Here is a 17,674-nt window from a genome sequence, read left to right on the forward strand (position 1 = left end):
CTATTACTGTTGATATACTGGTGCTGAGAAATATACATCAGCTCCCTACTTGTTGGTTTCGATCACGTGTCCAACTCTTTCCATAGAGGCCCGGTGGTCAGTGGGTTTTTGCTCCTCCCTTGTATTTGATCGATGAATTAAGGTCACTGATTAGTAAGCAAATCCCATCACCTGGTTGTCTAGGTCTGAAAGGAAAAAACAAAAAACAGCATACACTAGGCTCTCCATGAAATGAATTTTGACACCCCTGGTTTAGATACATACAACTGGCCAAAAGACAGTTGTGGAACGATATCAATGGTTGGTTATGGAACTGTGTTGTCTTCTTCTCCCATGGTCCGTAGTCTAACCCTGTAGTGCCTTATCTATCAGTCTGAAGGCTGTAGTTGGATGGTAATCAAACATTTTAGGAGTAAGAGCTCACTCCGCTACATCAAAAACAACAAGACAAAATTGTTCACAGAATGTAATTTTATTTCATTCATTTATTGCCCCAATTGACATACAATTGTGAAAGATCTCATAGTAATCTGTTGCGCTGTCAAATCGTCTTGGATCCTATTTCCTCCTGATTTCATAGAATTCAAACAGATATGCTGCAGCAGTGTTGGATCTATAGTCTAGTTCTTCTTGACATCTGTCATGGAATACAGTTACTATGTTCATCCATTTGGTATGATCCAAAGGAGGAATAAATTAACCATACAACTACAGAGAGCTTTGTAAGGCAGCGCAATGACATGTATTGAAACGAAAACATGCAAACAGCAAAACGATTTACCTATAGCTATACTACTTTACGCATCACACTGGTCTAAATCATGTCTAACTGTGAGCATCTGCACTTTGAACTGCAAAACGTTACATTTTATGAGGTACAGTACGTGTGGCAATAATCCCACACCCCATGTTGTTGTTATCCTCTCTCTCACACACACACACACACACACACACACACACACACACACACACACACACACACACACACACACACACACACACACACACACACACACACACACACACACACACACACACACACACATCTATTCATGTCACCTATGTTCCCTCACAGGAACACATCCATATCGGAGCCTTCGCTGGTCTGCGATGGTTGAAGGGGTGTTTCGTCAACTTGATTTACAGCTGTAGTATGGAGTTTCACACCACTTAAACATATCAATTATCTTTTAAATGAAATCACATGATCAGCCTTATTCACAAGCTTCTAGTCTTCAAGAAAAGTAACCAGATCTACTCAGGCACTGTAAAGTGTTAAGTTAGAAAGTATTATGTCTAATTGTCATGTATTTTAAAGAATAGCTTTAGAATATGTCATTCTTCCCTTACTGGAAAATGCTAACTATTTGATATTTTCTAAAGATACAGTAGACTTGTTGATAGACAGTGTGCATGAGGAACAGAGAAGAGATGATTGGCTAAGGGCAGGCCCAGGTCAAACCCCCTCCCACCATATTTCTTTATTTAGCCATTGGCTGATTCCTCAGCTGAAAAGAGTCCCCAGTTGGAATTGGTCACCATGGATGCGTGAGGCTAAAGAATACATTTACATGAAAACGACTAGTTGGACTCTTCAGATCCTCCGATGTCCCGGGAATGGGACAAGTCAATGATGTGTCAGTGAAAAACAGTAACTTAGTTACTTTGTAGTCCAGTTTGCACTGATGTGTTTAGCAAGACATGGTGCAAGAGTGTGTGACCTATGTTTGGTCGTCTCCTACCGTTGGTTCCATAGATCTGGAGGGCGTTACAAACTTCTGATACGCAGAGATGACACAGTCTCTTCTGCAAAGGAAAAAGAGAACGAGTTATGACAAATTATGAACATTTAATATTACAAATGACCCCTATTCATTCACACACATCTAGGCCTCTGTGTTGCTTTTTGAACTCTGAATGATGAGTTGTGAGTGAGTGACTTACTTGCTGGTGACTCCTCCCCCTGGTGGCAGGCCAGGTATGTCCTCAGAGACCAGAAACTTCATCACATACAGCAGGTCAGGGTCCTTGTCCTGCGACCTTATCAAATTTACAATCTCTACACACACAGACAGAGAGACAGGAAGTGAGTTATGTAATGATCAGTCACTGTCCTCAGAGGAGAGAATTAAGCTGCCATTGTCTCAGAGTTCTTGTTATTGTTATCAAGTTTCATTTTGATGTGATGTCATACTAATATGAAAGCCTATTGTGAGTGAGATCAAGCCAAGATGGTTTACAGCTGCATAGTAAGCTTAATCGCAAATCAAAAGCCCATTGAAAGACCTACCTTCCACTTTGGCCTCGAGGAGTGTCTCTAGCTCGGCCTCTTGTTGTAGGGCCTCTTGTGAAACCTGGGGTGCGCCAGGGAAGGTCACGATGATGATGCTCATGTTGTCCAAACTACCCTGTAGGAGGCGACAAAGAGGGAGTGCAGGAATGATGCCTTTGCTTGACAGAGGCACAATTCTATGAGCTCTTGTAACAGAAGCATCAGTCAACATTTTATGTGAATAGGAAACACTGTTTGTTGGCGTATGATTCATTTCAATGATGTCCTTTGTTACCCCAAACATTGAGAAGCTAAATGAAATGCGATGAAAGAAAGCTAACATAAAGCTGCCATTATTGATATTGAAGTTTACTTGAGGAATAATATGATGATGAGGAATATTCTTTTGCTTGCTTAATGATAATGTAAACAGTGAAGAAAATAAGTGTCATTATGACATCACAATGGAGAGCAGGACTATGAAGTCTCAGAATGCACTGTGTCATGTAAAGATCTTCCCAGCTGGGAAGATTTTTACATGACACTACAGGTGGAAAGATATTGTGATCTCATAATTGTGTACTGGCAGAAAGCAGAAATGTGAATTTTGGAAACAGGTCACAATGGAACAATGGGATGTAGAATTAGGAATTAGTATACCAGAATGGACATGAATCTTCATATGAAGCTTCTCCTATAAGCCACTATGCATACTAAATGGCTAAAATATAATGATGGTCCGAAAATTCAGCCATGGTTTGCCAGTGCTGTGATAAGATATTGTGTAAAACAATGAATGTGAATAATTTATCTGCACTGTATTTGTGTTAGCTAGCTAGCAAGCCAGTTAGGAGTGATTCCATGAATTAATATTCCAAAATTCCATTCAAAGAAGGCAGTCAATCCATAGCCATACACTGGTTCAAATCAGTTGATGAGTAAATGCAAGAAGTACTGATAATGTATCATATAATAGCACTCATAGATTTCCCCAAAAACTAAATCTGTGACATTTGTCTTTTTACATATATTTTGGAGGCTATTAATAAACCTGTATTTATAAAACTGTAAAACTGTATTCATTATTATATTACAATATTTTCGCTTAACTATAATTCTATGACACAATTTCTGATACATCACATGCCTTACTTCTATATTCCTGCATAAGTAAAAGCAGGAAATGCATCACCTTTGCCTCTACTGCCATTCATTCCAATTTGGTTCTGGATTTCTCCTTGACCAAGATGGCTGCCATTTTCACCCCATTCTGAAACTTTGAGGGATTATGACATAGGCCTTCTAGTAATTTAATAGGATCTCTACTGGGACTAATTGGTTATTGTGATCTCATGTCACATAGCTGAGAAGTTAGGTTCACTGTGTGCTACAACATATCCCATCTAGCTTAAGTACAGATTCAAATGAGGTAAGCCTGTTCTGTTGCCATTGGTAAAGTGACGCTCTTCTTGGCCAGGTTAATAGGCCTAGCTATGAGCTGGTGTGACCCTGAGACCCTGACAGTCTAACACACACACTCACCCATAATCCTTCACTGTGTTGCCCTCACCTCTGTCCTTCTCTCCCTCTCTCTATAGCTCCCTTTCATAATCCTGCTATTTAGAGGACAGGTACAGGTCGTGCCAGTGTTAAGACGTACCATTGTAAGTCCTAACCAGCATAAGCGGACCTGAATAAGATAGCTAATATACCAAGCATCATGTAAGCAGTTATGTAATTATGTAGGCCCTTCAACACACACCCTGTCCAGTGCTGAGTGCCATCATGTACTCCCCCTTCACAAAGGTGGTGACCCTTGTGGCCTAAATAATTCTGGCCCTATTTCTAAACTTTCTTGCCTAGCTAACACATTAGAATCCTTGATTCATTCTCAGCTATGCTCTTTCTTATCTTTGAAATGTATTCTAATATGTCCATCAGTTGGGTTTTAGACCAGGTCATAGCATTATCTCCGCTGCATCTCTAGTTATAAATTATGTGGTTAACTGTGTGGATTAAAGGCAACATTGTGCTGCCCTCTTCATTGACCTGTCAAAGGCTTTTGATACTGTTGATCACTCACTGCTAACTCTGAGGTTTTCCTCAATTGGCCTAGACCAGGCTGCATGTAACTGGTTTAAAAATTACTTGACAGTTAGAACTCAATGTGTATCTACTGATGGTGTTAAATCAGGTTTTCTGGATATTACGAAAGGTGTCCCGCAGGGGTAGATTCTGGGTCCTGTACTTTTTATTGTGTACGTTAACAATATCGACTTGTCTGTAACAAAAGTTTAACCTGCACTGTATGCCGATGATACTGTTGTGTATGCTATTGTCCCCACGGTTGACCAGGCTCTATCTGAACTACAGTCTGCCTTCATTGTATTACAGAAAAACTTTATTGACCTAAAAATGTGTATTGATTGCAGGTAAAACGAAGTACATATTGTTCTCTACGCTCTTAGATAAAAAGGTGCTATCTGTGTAAAAAGTTATTCGTCTGTCCCCATAGGAGAACCTTTTGAAAAACCTTTTTTGGGTCCAGGCAAAACACTTTTGAGTTCCATGTAGAACCTTTCACACAGAGGGTTCTACATGAAACCCAAAAGAGTTCTACCTAGGGCTGTGGCGGTTACAAAATTTTGTCAATCGGTGATTGCCAAGCAAATAACTGTCGGTGTCACGGTAATTGACCGTTAATGAACATAAACACATTTAGCATTTCCTGGCTTCCACAAGTCACTAATGCAGGCCTTTGGAACATCTACATTTTAAAAAGTCTAATAAATCCCAATAACACAGCCTACGCCTTTACAATAAATGCATTATTTATTTTAGACAGGTCTAAAGACACATGCTATGAAGAAAATGTAGTCTATTTCAGAATAACAGAATAGCATACTCTGAATTGTCCTTATGTTAGGTCCTGATCTGGCTATGCCAAACGGCTGTGGACTACACTAGTTCATTCAGCAGACAAGATTTTCTTAGAATTCCGTGGCATTATTTTCTATTATTTTATAGTATGAAGAATACAATTGAACAAAGCTGAATTAAATAGAAAGTATATTTTCTCGAAACAATTTGAGGGAGTGCGCATATGCAGCTATTCTGCGGTTAACCTAATAAATAGGTACTCCTGCACTACCGGTCAAAAGTTTTAGAACACCTACTCATTCAACGGTTTTTCTTTATTTTTTATTATTTTTTACATTGTAGAATAATAGTGAAGACATCAAGACTATGAAATAAAACATATGGAATCATGTAATAACCAAAAAAGTGTTAAACAAATCAAAATATATTTTATATTTGAGATTCTTCAAATAGCCACCCTTTGCCTTGATGATAGCTTTGCACACTCTAGCTAAACAATGAACCATAATCCCAACTCATTATGTTACTAACCAACCAGGTTCAATGTTAGCTAGCTAACATTAGGCTATAACTAGACAAGCAAATGTCTCTGAGATACAAATGATAAGGTCATACATGTAACATTAGCTAGCGAGCCAGCCAGCTAACGTTAGCTAGCTAACAGTACACTTTAACTTGAAATTAAATCACTTTCTGTCAAAATTAGAAACGTGTAATATCTGAAAATGTAGCTAGCTAGACTAGCTTACCCGTATACATCATGGATGGACGCATCTCATATCACCGTTGCCATGGTTTCCCTTCATTTGAAGATGTAATCCGAAGACAGATGTTTTTTCCATCTCCTTAGCTATCATACCTAAATTCCACTAATTTCAAAACTCGGTCCTCCAGAAAGTTGAGAGCAACACCTATGTTTTACTATGCAATTTTTTTTTTTTAAAGCCGCGTTTGACAGGATTACCTACACATACTGACCAGCTCAAATAGACAGAAGAGTGCTATATGGCAGACCAATCCAAACTCATCTCTCGGCATGTCCAGCCCACTCATTATCTCAGCCAATCATGGTTATCGGGAAGGTTGCTAGCTTTTTCTGTGGCTAAAACAACTAGGCTCATAATTGAATAATTTTGTTCCTATTTACAGATGGCATACAAGTCTGTTATTAAGGCACATGAATGTTCACATGATCCAGAAGGCATTTCTGCCAAAAACCGCATTTTGATTAAAAAAAAGTTTATGTTCAAGGGCTCTCCTGTGAAGTAGTGACCTGCGACATATGCCTAGTTTCTTGAAAAGGATCACAAATTAATAGAAGCACTAGTATCCCAAAATATTTTTTACGCAATGTGGCTAATGCAACAGATCAGAACGTTTAGCTTAAAATGTTTATTAACTATTAGGCTATTTTTTTCACATTATAAGCTCAACAATGCACACATGGCAGTAGGCTATAAGCACAAATGTTCCATTAGTGGGAAAACACCATTATCAAAAGTGACCGCAAATGCGATTATGCATGCAATGCTTTTATTATAAAGGTGCATTTTTATAATGAAAATTATCTTCCCCAAACTTGAAACTCACACTCTGCTTATATCTGCCAGTTAGGCTCTTTACCCCTTGTAAAGCGTATTAATGTGCTTAATTTTAAGAAGTTATTTGGCCACTTGTTGTGATACAAACCTTATCAAGGCATATAGGCATATGGGCTAGGCTACATGAGGTGTGTGACTATGATTTGAAAAAGTCGCAAAAAAAGGAATTGTTTCTTGCCTTACGCTGGGTGAAAATATATAATTCAGAAGCGATAGGTTAATATTGTCACCCTTCAGACTATTCTTGATTTAATTTTCTTTACATATACTAAATAATATGTGTGACATTTTTTATTTAGAATGGACCATTATCATGCGCCTGTCTCGAAACAGGGGCAGGGGGAAAAATACATGTCATCTATGCACTTAAATAGCAAATGGCGGATGCTTTCCCCTTGGTTCATTTTCATGCCAGCCAAGTAGGCTATACTCCTGTTGTAAAGATAAGCAATGTGCTCAATATTAGGGAAGTTGAGAAGTAAATATAGTAGGCCTAGCCTATAGAAATCTGATGGAATCCTCCTCTTTTTAATAGAGGCAATCACTCTGTTTTCTCGTGCAACTGCATAGCCTATAGAAATGTTGCTCAACATAAGCTCATGGGCCCTCATGAAGTGTTTCATTAGATTTTCGATTTTCAATTTGCATTGATGTCAGAGTGATTAGAGGGATAATGGAGTGCTGAGTACCAGGCAGTTAGCAAGTTTGGTAGGCTACTAATGACCATCAGCAGCATCAGAGCTTGGAGAAGCCTAGTTACTGTGACTAAATGGTCACGTTGAATTTGACTGCCTTCATGACTCGTGACCTCCGGTGTGGTGGTAATACAGTCACCGCAGCAGCCTTAGTTCTTCCAGGAACCAAAAAAGGTTCTACCTGGAACCAAAAAGGGTTATCCTATGGGGACAGCCGAAGAACCCTTTTGCAATCCTTTTTTCTAAGAGTATAGAGCACATACAATAAGTCTGATGATTTTAGAATATGTACTTCTAATGGTGTCCATCTTGGTCATGACCCTGCTTATAAATATCTGGGCATATGGATAGATGAAAGGCTGTCATTTAAAAATAATATTGATGAGTTAGTAGGGATCAAATCCCTTAAGCGGGATTTGACAACATCCGGTGAAATTGCAGAGCGCCAAATTCAAACTACAGAAATAAAAATAGTTAACATTCATATAAATACAAGTGTAATACATCAAAATAAAGCTTAACTTCTTGTTAATCCTTTCAAAAAGGCTTTACGGCGAAAGCTCACCATGCGATAATCTGAGGACAGCGCCCCGCATACAAAAACATGAAACCCATATTTGAACCAGGCAGTTGCGACACGAAAGTCAGAAATAGCGATATAATATATGCCTTACCTTTGAAGATCTTTTTCTGTTGGCACTCCAAAAGGTCCCAGTTACATTACAAATGGTCCTTTTGTTCGATAAAGTCCTTCTTTATATCCATAAAAACTCAGTTTAGCTGGTGCACTTCAGTCAATAATCCACCGGTTTCCCTCCATCAAAATGCATACAAAATGAATCCCAAATGTTATTAATGAACTTTTCCAAACAAGTCAAACAACGTTTATAATCAAACCTTAGGTACCCTAATACGTAAATAAACGATAAAATTTAAGACGGAGAATCGTTATTGTCTTTACCGGAGATAAACAAAAAGAACGCGCTCTCGTCCATGCGCATGGAAAACACTCCAGCCAAAATGGGAGCCACCTAGAAAAACTAACATTTCTTGCTCATTTAAAAAAAAAAACAGCATGAAACCCTTTCTAAAGACTGTTGACATCTAGTGGAAGCCCTAGGAACTGCAATTTGGGAGTATTTCGCCTTGTAATAAAAGTGACAGCCATTGAAATCAGTGGTAGGCTGAATCTTTTTTTTTTTAGAATGCTTTGTCCTCGTGGTTTCACCTGCCATATCAGTTCTGTTATACTCACAGACATTATGTTAACAGTTTTAGAAAGTTTTAGAGTGTTTTCTATCCAAATCTACCAATTATATGCATATCCTAGCTTCTGGGCCTGAGTGACAGGCAGTTTACTTTGGGCACGCTTTTCATCTGGACGTCAAAATACTGCCCCCTAGCCCAAAGAGGTTAAGAAGCTGAGAATAAAAATGGGCCTCTTCTCTCTCGCTAAATAGTAGAAAGTAGATTATTCAGTCGACGTTCCTATCATCTATGAACGCATCTGCCACTTCATTAGAGCCGTTAGATGCAGTTTACCATAGTGCACTGTGCTTTATCATGAGCAACAACTTTAGTACTCATCACTGCATTCTCTACCAGAAAGTTGGTTGGACCTCTTTGACATCTATGTCACGTAGGTTGATACATTGCTATGTTTTCATTTATAAAGCCTTTTTACAAAAATTCCCACTAACATCTTTACTAAACTTTAGACATACGAGTTACCACATCTGGCCTCAGGGATGGCTAACTCTGGAAATTCCTTTGGTCTATACTGAGTTAGGTAAATCAGCTTTTAGTTTTCTTGCACCTTGTTTGTGGAAGAATCTTCTAAATTTCCTTAAATTTGATTTTTGGGTGCCTCTAGGGAAATTCATAAAGCTGATTTAGGACCTTATTACTGATGAATGTGTTTGTTTTTTATTACCGGGTTTCTCTTTCTTCATGCATTTTGCATTTATATTTTGATGCGTGTATTTTCTGTAATGTATGTAATTCAGGGCTCATCTGTAAAATAGACCTTGGTCTCAGTATGACACCCTGATAAAAAAAACAAAAAAACATTTAGCCTGTATTTAGAAAATGGCCATTGGCTATGGAGCAGACTCCTTGCAGTGCAGTGTAAGTCACCTGGCTGTACCCACCTGGCTGTGTCCTGCTGTTAAATTCTCTGACTGATCTGAACATTGAGTATTAGTCTCCAAGACTACAGGAGGGGAGAGGACAGCCAAGACCTTGGGATGATATCATTGCCCGAAGATACAGCCAAAGTCCTCTAAACCTCTCAGCCCCGGCACCTTCTGACATTCCATACAATGTCCAGTTATCATTGCAATTTACTCACTTTGGCAATTAGTGAGTGTGATTGTACCCCTTTTCAGGTTTATACTCTGGTCCTGCATATGTACCCGTATAGAGGAGGCAGAGGTTTAGGATCATTGTGATTCTGCATGTAGTGTGATCTGATCATTTACACACTGACCTTATAGAGGCAGAGGTCAATGACCTGGTTGCAGATCTCCCTCAGGTCATTGCACACCTGCAGGCGGCTGCGGACGAATGCACACAGATCCTCGTTGCCGATGGCGTCCCACACGCCGTCACAAGCCACTATGAGGAACTCGTCTTGCGGGGACCTCTCCAGTTCATACACCTCTGGCTCTGGGGAAACCAGCTGCTCAGTCTGGGACCTCCACCCCACCTCCTTAAAGTCAAAGTCTCCCAGGGACCTGGACATGGCCAGGGAGCCGTTGACCCTATGCTGGGTCACCGAGCCACCTGCGTTCTGTATTCGCTCCTTCTCCCTAGGGTTGACGGGCTTGTGGTCCTCCGTGTAGAAGATGACTTGGCCGTCACGGCAGAGGAGCGTCCGCGAGTCGCCACAGTTGACGAAGTAGACATACTGCGGCGAGAGCATGACGACGGCCGCCGTGGAGCCACTGCGCTCCCAGCATTCCTGGCGCGTCAGTGTGTGCATGTGGCTGTCAATGGCCAGGAAGCCCTCGATGATCCCCTCCTTCACGTCATCAGGGTCCTCCTCTGCCTTTACGCGCCCTGGAGGCAGGAGAGATCAATACGGGTTAACGACCTGGTCTATAGGTGACAAATACACATAATTTGGTTCTAATTCATATCAGGTCGCTCTGCCTAAAATCGACACACAGAAGTTAACTACAGTGGGGCCAACTACAGGATAACTACACATAGTTACAATACAATTCTTTGACCCCCAGCCTTGCTAGCTTGGTTCCAAGGGACAAATGCCCACTGTCGGTGCCCTGCCAGAGCCCAAATCTCAGAGCTCAGGTCACGTTGTTGTAGTCCTCTGAGGTCACTGTCTGTCTGTCTTGCTTGTGGTATTAATTGATTAATTCAAGCATTGTAGGTTAGGATTAAAGTTTGTCTTGAGTTAAATAGCAGACACTGTAGGCACAAGTGTCAGATTTAGTATCTCATACTTCGGGCCAAGAACAAGGATCAAGAGGTTTTCAACAACAACAGCTGTCAGCCATGTTGTGCTACCATGTTAATGTTTAGGAATGATACATAAAACCAAGAGTGATATTGTCTTTGGTGTTCAAGTTACAACTTTAGATCAAGAACACCATACACAAAGCCTACTGCACACCTTGTCATTGCTCCAATGGAAGACACCCCTGCCTAAGACAAAGAAGTTGTTCATTGATCTATCAAACAATATCTGTCTGTAGCTATGTCTGTAGAACATACACCGGAAACAGGTGTTGTAAAATGCTTCCCTACATGCCCACATATTCCTTCCAAGTGAAAATAAACTAGACTGCCTACAATGATTATAAATCAGTTAGTCAAAGTGCGCGGCCCAATTTGGTACCTGTAGCGAGGATGTGTTGCAGCAGGTTGCGGGAGCAGTACTGTGCCACCGTGTTGCCAGCGTGTCCATCAAACACTGCATAGTAGCCCCACTCCACCAGCTCCCCTCCCATCTCCGGCATGCAGGCGTGGGCGTCCTCCATCTGCGCCCTCCAGCCCTGCATGCTGGCCGTTGCATAGTTCAACCCCCACTGAGACCCCCCCTCGGTCGCGTGTTTCTCCAGGATGGGCCGGTCCAAGTAGACACTTGGCCCGTTATCCTCATCACTGAAGTCCTCTTCGCTCCCCTCCTGGCCATCTCTCTGTCCTCCCTTAAAGAAGAAGGTGACCATCTTCTCTGTCTCCTTGGCTAGCTGGCGGAGGAAGGAGGGCACCTCCACGGTACTGGCCCGCCTGGCCGTCCTCATGGCTCCTCAGAGGCGCCGCTCAAGTCTCTTTCCTGACCTGCCGCTGGTCTTCCTCTTCCCCTCTCTCCTCCTTCTCCCAGTCTGTCTCCCACGCAGCAGGTCTAGGGGAGTGGGTTTAGCTGGACACGCTGAGCAGGTGGAAAATGTGTTGACTCTGGTCTGTAGAGTAGTGTTTAGGTGGGCTTCAGAGGTTAGGTGGGCTTCACGAGATACTGGCAGAAATCACTGTGGCCGTCCTTGTCTTTGTAAACCTGGCTTGTTGGTGTGGTTTCTGGATTCCTAGCATTTGTCTCAGTGTCTTTATGTGCAGTGTATGTGGCTGTATGGTGCCAACTCTATCTCCTTCTCTGTCTTTCTCCCCTTCTTTCTCTCCTGTCCCTGGGCAGTGTTTGCATTGTGATGCTATTTGCCTATATCTATTTCTGTTGACTTATCCCTCAGCATGATCACTCCTCCCTTCTCTCTCTCTCTCTCTCTCTCTCTCTCTCTCTCTATCTCTATGCTACTAGTTAATCTCCAACCTGCGAGGGATCTTAGATTAGCACTGTATGAGCGAATGTACAATATGGATTATGAGCCTGTCAGCGTTTCATAGCAGCACAGTGGACAGATAGAATGAGCTCTCCAACTCTCTGCAACTGGACCTCCGTAGTTTATTTTCAGAGCACTTTAGGACCTGTTAGCAATGATTCTCTGAATATAGTCCACCTTTGACTTTGTGCGCCCACTCTCTTTCTCCTTTTTCTCTCGTTCTCTTTTTCTCTTTAACACAGTGCCACACACATTCTCACACACAACACACCCACACACATTAGTACGTATTAGCCGATCAGTGTCACATCTAACTGATATGGAGGACCCAGATTATTATACATGCGTGTCATGATTGAACCAGTTATACAGTTCAACCAGATTAACACGTGTGAGTCGGTTTACCTCATTACTGATATAACGGAAGCATAAGAGGGAAATCTTCACTCAACAACAAGTGGGATCCTCATCATCAGAGGTCCCCTAGCTACACTATAGGCCTAGGTGATCCTTTTCCATCTCTACTGTTTCTCTTAAGCAAATTACCTGGTGTTTTATTTGCAGCCCTTGGCCTATTTTAGATTCAGTCATTCTGGGGTGGTCTAGTAGATTACTGGACTTAAAATGGTGTATACATGAGGTTGGGAGCTGATCCAGCTATCTATAGAGCCTGTTATAGGTTGAGTTATGGGTTTAGGTTGGGGATGGGACCTGCTATATGGTGGTCAGAGAAGGAAGTGAATGAGTAAGTAACCTACACATACACTCCCCTCTGTATTTATTTGGACAGTGAAGCTAAAAAGTGTACATTTGGATATGAGATCAAATGTTTCAGATGAGGTGACAGTACAGAATGTCACCTTTAATTTGAGGGCATTTTCATAAATATATGAAATTAGAAATTAAAGCACTTTATGTATGTCTACTCTTGCTCTGGCACTAGATGTTGCAGGTTGACTAACCATCGGTCCTGGCAACCCATCATTACGTGCACCTGGCAACCCTCATTACTGTCACACCCTGATCTGTTTCCCTTGTCCTTGTGATTGTGTCGCCCATCTTCCCCAGTGTATTTATACCTGTGTTCTCTGTCTGTCTGTTGCCAGTTCATCTTGTTTGTTCGAGTCAACCAGCTTTTTGTTTCTCAGCTCCTGCTTTTTCTAGTCTCTCTTTTCTTGCCCTCCCGGTTTTGACCCTTGCCTGTCCTGACACTCTGCCTGTCCTTGAGCCTGCCTGCCGACCTGTAACTCTGCCCCCTTCTGGATTACCGACCTCTGCCTGCCTTGACCTGTCTACTACTTGCCTCTGTTGGAACATTAAATCATTATTTATTCGATGTTGTCTGGGTCTTCCCTTCATACCTGATAATTACACACACCTGCGCACCATCATGAGGCACACCTGGACTTCATCACTATCCTGATTACTACCCCTTTATCTAGCACTTCCTAGCATCACTCTTCAGGCATTATTAGTTCTGTGTTCATGCCCAGATGTTGCTCTTGTTTTGTATCGCACTGTTTTTATTATTAAACTCACCACCCCCTTCTTGACTCCCAGTGTCATCTTTACAGAATACTGCCTCAATATGGAAGCAGCAGACGAGAAAGACATCTTCCAGACGATCAACGAACTGAGACACCTACTCAGCCAACACCACGATCAGCTGGCGCAATTGGGTGCGACTATGGATGAGGTCCTCCGTGTCCTCCACCGCCTCAACACTACATGAGAGGATTCACCTTCAAATAGCGGAGGGCCTTCTACCATGAGTTGTCCCAGCGAGCCAGTCCCCCATCCTACCCAGCAGTCTGCGATGCCCAACTGTCCCTCCCAGACAAGTATGACGGGACTCCTTCCAAATGCCGTGGCTTCCTACTCCAGTGCTCCCTTTATTTTGCCCCCACCACCGAGAGGTCCAAGGTTGCCACGGTTATTTCCCTGCTGACCGGGCAGGCGTTGGAGTGGATCACAGCCGTCTGGAAAAGAGGAGAGGAAGAGCTGGGTTCCAACGAGGGGTTCATGGCTCTGTTCAGGGCGGTCTTCAACCATTCAACACAGGGCAGTGCGGGAGGTGAGCAACTACTCCAACTCTGGCAGGGTGCCCAGACTGCTTCTTGAGTACACCCTCGCCTTCCAGACTGTGGCAGCCTCCAGTGGATGGAATGAGCCGGTGCGCCGCACCCTATTCCGGATAGGATTGTGCGAGGAGGTCCAGATGGAGTAGGCGTGCCTGGACAACAACCTTTCCCTGGACTCGCTCATCACGATAGCCATCTGCCTGGACAACCTTCTTCGGAGTGCTGACGCCCTCATCTCGCCGCACCCTCCTCCTTTGGCTGTCCTGAGGCAGAGCCTGAACCTTTGGAGATAAGGGTCACACCTGTCCATGGCAGAGCAACGTCGCCGGAGGCAGCTGGGACTGTGTCCCTATTGCGGCCAGGAGGGGCAACGTCTCCAGTCCTGTGAGTGCCCTCCAACCCACCACTCCGTCCTCCCATATCGTTGGTCCCGTATTTTGGGATGTAGATGTGGATATCTGCCAGGCTCTGGAGAGAGAACCCGCGCCTGCTACCTACCCTGTTCAGTGCCCATCGACTGTTGACCTGGGCGCACACATCCCTCGTCACTGGACACCCAGGTTTTACCCGCCCTATTTCATCCATCTCCGCAAAGTACTGGTGGCCTACCTTGGCACATGACATCATCCGCTATGTCAATTCATGCTCTGTATTTTCTCAAACAATCTCTACTGCACGCTCCAGCAGGGAAACTCCTTCCCGTGCCTCAGCGGCCTTGGTCGCATCTCTGTCCATAGATTTTGTGACAGATCTCCCTCCGTCTGATGGTTTCACCAATATTATGGTTGTAGTGGACAGATTCTCCAAATCCTGACGTTTTATCCCTCTCTCTGGTCTCCCTACCGCTCTCCAGGATGCTGAGGCACTGTTCCAGCAGGTCTTCCGGCACTATGGCCTTCCGGAGGACATCGTCTCCAACCGTGGCCCCCAATTCATGTCACAGGCATGAAAAGCTTTCATGGAGAAGCTGGGGTTCACGGTCAGCTTCACTTCCGGATACCGGCCTCAGTCTAACGGGCAGGTGGAGAGGATGAACTAGGAGCTGGGGAGGTTTCTAAGGAGTCACTTCCATGGGCGGAGTACACCCAGAATTTATTTTGTCACTCTTCCACCGGGCTGACTCCCTTCCAATGTGTTCTAAGTTATCAATCAGCCCTGGCTCTGTGGACCCCGAGCCAGACCGAAGCTCCTGTGGTGGATGATTGGTTCAGGTGTGCAGAAGAGGTTTGGAACTATGCCCACATGAGGATCCAGTGTGCCATCCGCCGCCAGAAGGAGCAGGCGGATCGCCACTGGTCTTGGAAACCGAACATTACGCACACCTGGTAACCCTCATTACGCACACTTGCATACCATCATGAGGCACACCTGGACTTCATCACTATCCTGATTACTCCCCCTTTATCTAGCACTCCCTAGCATCACTCTTCATGCAGTATTAGTTCTGTGTTCATGTCCAGATGTTTCTCTTGTTTAGTATAGCGCTATGTTCTTTATTATTAAACTCACCACCTGCTTCCTGACTCCCAGCGGCATCTTTACAATGTATCTAGTCCCGTCATTTGAATACATTTTTGTTTTTATAAAGTATTTGGACAAATTCACTTATGTATTAAAGTAGTCAAAGCTTTAGTATTTGGTCCCATATTCATAGCACACAATGACCACGTCAAGCTTGTGACTCTACAAACTCTTGTTGGATGCATTTGCAGTTTTTTTTGGTTGTCAAGATCAGTGTGTATGTGTTAGTATCGCACCAGCAGTGCTTTAGTAACCCTGCTCCACTAGATGAGTGATTCCTCCAGCTTTTACCAGGATACACAGGTAAGGCGAGTGGCGAAAGCTACAGTAGCCTCTTATTGTAATCCCAATGTGTCCATTGCAACTTCCCTTTATGAGCAGTTCTTGGAAATCAGTTTAATATTTAGCAATTGAACTGAGAAAATTGTGAGAATTGTTTTGGCCAAATGTGTGAGTAAATTTATCCATTAAACATGAGGAATCCAATGCATTCTGTTTTTAACATGAGCATGCCATAATTGCAATAGTTGGCCAGATGTCATTTTACGTTGCTGAATGTATTTCCGAAAACCTCTTTCCAAAAACCTCTCTTCAATATTTCATATAATTCCCCCTTATATATTGTCGAAGTCTGAACTGTGAGTCAGTGCAGTCAGTGATGTACATGAGCAGGATGATTAGCCTGTCAAGGACTCCAGTCACCCAAGTCATAGACTGTTCTCTCTGCTACCGCACAGTAAGCGGTACTGGAGCGCAAAGTCTAGGTCCAAAAGGCTCCTTAACAGCTTCTACCCCGAAGCCATAAGACAGTCTATAACCCCCCCCCCCCCCCACCCCCTGTTGTTTTTACACTGCTGCTACTCGCTGTTTATTATTCATGCATAGTCACTTTACCCCTACCTACATGTACAAATTACCTCAACTAACCTGTACCCCCGCACATTGACTCAGTAGTACCCCAGTACCCCCTGTATATAGCCTCGTTATTGCTATTTGATTTTAATATATATATATTTACTTTCGTTTATTTATGCCTAGTTAAATAAAGGTTAAATAAAATACATTTAGTAAATATTTTCTTAACTATGCATTGTTGGGCTTGTAAGTAAGCATTTCACGGTAAGGTCTACTCCTGTTATATTTGGCGCATGTGACAAATAAAATGGGATTTGATTTGATTGGCAGAAGTAGCTTCAGGCAGCACACCAGAGCTACAACGGGCTGGACTACAGTCTGTGCTGCTGCTGCTTTCTGCCACCAGACAATCTACAAATGCACCCTTCTGCTGTGTCTACCAGTCTCACATGTGGGTTATTCAAAAACACCTTGTATGTCTGTCTGTGTGTGGGAGGGTGCAAAGGACATGTATTTTTAATGAGCTCGATGTTTCCCTTTGTTATGTGCGTGCAACAAGGCAAAGCCCGTAAAATGCTTATGTGAAATTACAAAAGCATAGATATACTCCGCTCGGCTGGATGCACACACTAATGATTAGACATGAATGGAAAGAGGGAAACACACACACACACACACACACTCTTTCTCTGGCTCTGCCCTGCCTGTGCTGCTCTCCTGCTGTCATGGTGACGTGAGAGCAAGAGAGGGAGGGAGGGGAAAAGAGAGAGCAGGAGAGGGAGGTAGGGAGGGGCCCGTGAGCGAGAGAAGGAAGGGGACGGTGCATAGAGGGAGAGCCAGAGACAACAGCAGTGCTGCATCGGTGGAACAAGAAAGAGAGGAGAGGGAGGTGGAAGAGGGATAAAGCACGAGGGAGCAGCGAGAGAGAGAGAGAGAGAGAGAGAGAGAGAGAGAGAGAGAGAGAGAGAGAGAG

General features: G+C 43.2%; 1 protein-coding gene across 1 annotated transcript; it reads right to left on the bottom strand.

Moving 5' to 3' along the window:
- Positions 1–980: 980 nt before the first annotated feature.
- LOC115205948 (protein phosphatase 1A) lies at positions 981–12,121 on the bottom strand. The gene is made up of 5 exons (XM_029772397.1): positions 11,308–12,121; positions 9,937–10,508; positions 2,291–2,408; positions 1,945–2,059; positions 981–1,806 (listed from the first exon to the last, which is right to left on the bottom strand). The coding sequence occupies exons 1-5, from the start codon at positions 11,711–11,713 to the stop codon at positions 1,722–1,724; spliced, it is 1,296 nt and encodes a 431-aa protein (XP_029628257.1). The 5' UTR covers positions 11,714–12,121; the 3' UTR covers positions 981–1,721.
- Positions 12,122–17,674: the final 5,553 nt, after the last annotated feature.

The sequence above is a fragment of the Salmo trutta genome, chromosome 13, assembly GCF_901001165.1.
Source record: "Salmo trutta chromosome 13, fSalTru1.1, whole genome shotgun sequence".
Taxonomy (NCBI): domain Eukaryota; kingdom Metazoa; phylum Chordata; class Actinopteri; order Salmoniformes; family Salmonidae; genus Salmo; species Salmo trutta.